The following is a 2,996-nucleotide window of genomic DNA, read 5'->3' as shown; positions in this document are numbered from 1 at the left end:
TTTCTTTTATATTCTCAATCTTAATTTTTATTTATTTAATCTAAAACTATACGCATTTATATAAGGCTCATCTAAATAAAAAATAATAGAAATAATTCACATATTACATAATTATTTTCCTATTTTTGTTTATTTCATAATCACATTAACTATCCAACCCAACTCAATTAAATCAGTTAAAATAAATTTTTTCTTCAATATAACGATATATATTGAAAAGTATAATAACAGTATTTATAATCTTACTATTAATGAAATGATTAAGTTATTATGCAAGTATTGAGTATAAATTACTGTAATCAGTTAATCTTTTAAATATATTTCATGTTTTATAAAATGTTTATTCGTTATTTTTAATGTTCAATAATGTGGAAATGAAACACTAAATGATATTTAAAATTAACACTTATGTTAATCAATTTGTCAGTTATTTTAAAATTTATAACATTATAAAATTACTTTTACTTAGTGTTGTCGATATTTTTAACACACCCTTTTACCAAATTCATAATAAAAACTGATTTTTGTATTTTTAGTTTAGTATTATTTCGTTATAGTAATTTAAAAACATTATATCAATAAAGCAAATTAAATTAAAGCTCAGAAGAAGAAGAGAAATAATCCACAGCTACTTTACACAAATGCTTAAATCCAAGATTATCATTCTTCACATCACTAACTAATTGAACTACAGTGATAGCAATCATAGCAAGAGTTGATAACACAATAAGTACTCCAAGGAAGAATCCAATAATACTTTGACGATTTAATTTTTGGACAATTTTAGAGAATCCAAATTGACCAAATGCTGCTCCAATAAATCCAATAGCAAAATACCATAGTCCATAAAATATATCTAACTTTCCATCAATAATATATTGTAATGAAGAAGATGATGCAGTAAACATAATCATAAATGCAGATGTTGCAGTTGCTACTTGTGGAAGAACTCCAATTTCAAGTAATATTGGTCCAATTACCATACCACCACCAATGCCAAGGTATGCAGCACTAACTCCAGCAAAGAATGCACCAATTGGAATAATTAAACAATTCTTTACTGTCCATTGAACTTCTCCTTGAACTTCTTCTCCACGTTGTCTCCACCATAAGAATATTCCAACGACAATAGTCACAGCTAACATTAATGGTCCTCCAATTGCAGTTAAAACCCAATACCAAGGTGTTCCACATTCAATTCCAACAATACTATCCATTTTTTCTCCTCCTTTAAGAATAACAATAAAGAACATAACTGCCCAAACAACAATTAATATTCCAACTGACAAAATTGCTTTTATTATTTCTCTCTTTAATAATGTTTTCTCTTCTATTTTTTTAGCTTCTTTTTGTGCTTCTTGACTCTCGTCTTGAGGCAATAATTTGGGTCCACTTCCTTGTCCTTCTTCTTCTTCTTGGACTCTTTCATCTACAATAACAGCATTATTTCCATTTTCTGATGGTTTCATATCATCGTTATCATTATCAGCAATATCTGGTTTTGATGTTTCAACAAGTTCAGTAGCTTTAGCAGCATCTCTTTTTTCATTTTCATTTTTCCATTGTTTAATAGCTTTAGCGAATGTTTTATAAGAAGTGAATCCAAGTAAAAGAACTAACACAATAATAATTAACCAACTAGGAGAAATAATATTGAATATTACCCCAATCATAGTTCCATAAATTGTTAATGGTTCAACCATCAAAGCAGTTGGATAACTAATCAATGGTTTATAACGAACATTTGGATGTCTTTTCATCCAAAGAATTAGAAATCCACCACAAGCAACCCCAAATGTAGTAATTTTAGACAAAGGAATAGCTTGATGAGGATCCATTTGAAGAATTAATACAAAAATTACTAAATAAAAACAACCACCTCCAATACCTGAACCAGCACATAACACTGCAAAAAATAATGAACCGATAGATCCAACAATCAACTTCCAATCAAACACAAATGTTGAGTCCATTATATTTAATATTCTTGATGAATTAAGTTCTTTTTTTTAAGGTATTTCCATTGTCTCTTTCTGTATTTCTTTTTCAAAAAATGTATCTTTCCTCCCAAAACATAAAATCAACTAGAACATTGTACTTTTTCGGGGATTTCTTCTAATAATTTGTATAACTGTCATTTTTTAACCCTATTAAAGATTTTTTCTGTTTAATGAACTTATTTATTAAAATAACACTATAAAAAATAAAATTTTCTTTTGTAGAATAAATATCTCATCGAAAATTTAATTAAAGTTAAATTTAAACAAATTTAATTTCCTTTTGTCATGATTTTTTCAGTTTGAAATAATAAAATGACATTTGTATTAACTAAAAAACTATTCTTCTTAGTTCTTTATTAAGTATATATTTCTTGTGTTTAAACTGGATCAAATATGTTCTAATGTAACATTTCCAGATTAGATAAATACAAAGGAACTTTTCAATGTAAATTATTAAATGTCAACAAAAGATAATTGTAGGTCTATCTCGTGCTTAAAGTCAGATGATTATTTCTCGTCTTATAACTCTAAAATAGACTCTCTTCTTTTAATAAATGATGACAATGTGTCTGAAGAAATTGTGTGTATTTTAAATCATCATCCATGCTTTCACTTAGTCCATGTTTTGGGAAATGATATAATTGATATCCGTCAATACCTTTCTCAATATATTTTCGCTGAAATATCTAAAATACAAACATCTCAGAAACTACCTCCTTTTAACATATTAAAAAATTAGTTTTGTTTTTATTACGTCATAATTAAAATTTAAAACTTTTAGTGTCAAAATATCAAACCTAAAATATTAATCATCATTAAGTTTTTTATACATTAACTCATAATAATGTTATCATTAAACAAACGTTTACTCTTTAACAAGAAAAAAAATGTTTTATGATGTGATTAAATAAATTGTTGTTGAAACAATTCTAGATGAACCACTTATCAAAAAATAATGTTATTTGGAATAAAAAATGAATATTTTTTTATTTGCTA

General features: G+C 26.1%; 1 protein-coding gene across 1 annotated transcript; it reads right to left on the bottom strand.

Moving 5' to 3' along the window:
- Positions 1-593: 593 nt before the first annotated feature.
- On the bottom strand, positions 594-1,973 carry ENU1_147930 (hypothetical protein; the record flags this gene model as incomplete). Its single annotated transcript, XM_008860520.1, has 1 exon — positions 594-1,973. The coding sequence occupies one exon, from the start codon at positions 1,971-1,973 to the stop codon at positions 594-596; it is 1,380 nt and encodes a 459-aa protein (XP_008858742.1).
- Positions 1,974-2,996: the final 1,023 nt, after the last annotated feature.

The sequence above is a fragment of the Entamoeba nuttalli genome (genome assembly GCF_000257125.1).
Source record: "Entamoeba nuttalli P19 unplaced genomic scaffold asmbl_6134, whole genome shotgun sequence".
Lineage (NCBI taxonomy): Eukaryota > Evosea > Mastigamoebida > Endamoebidae > Entamoeba > Entamoeba nuttalli.
Note: the sequence above shows the minus strand (reverse complement) of the source record. Positions and strands in the feature narration are given on the sequence as shown.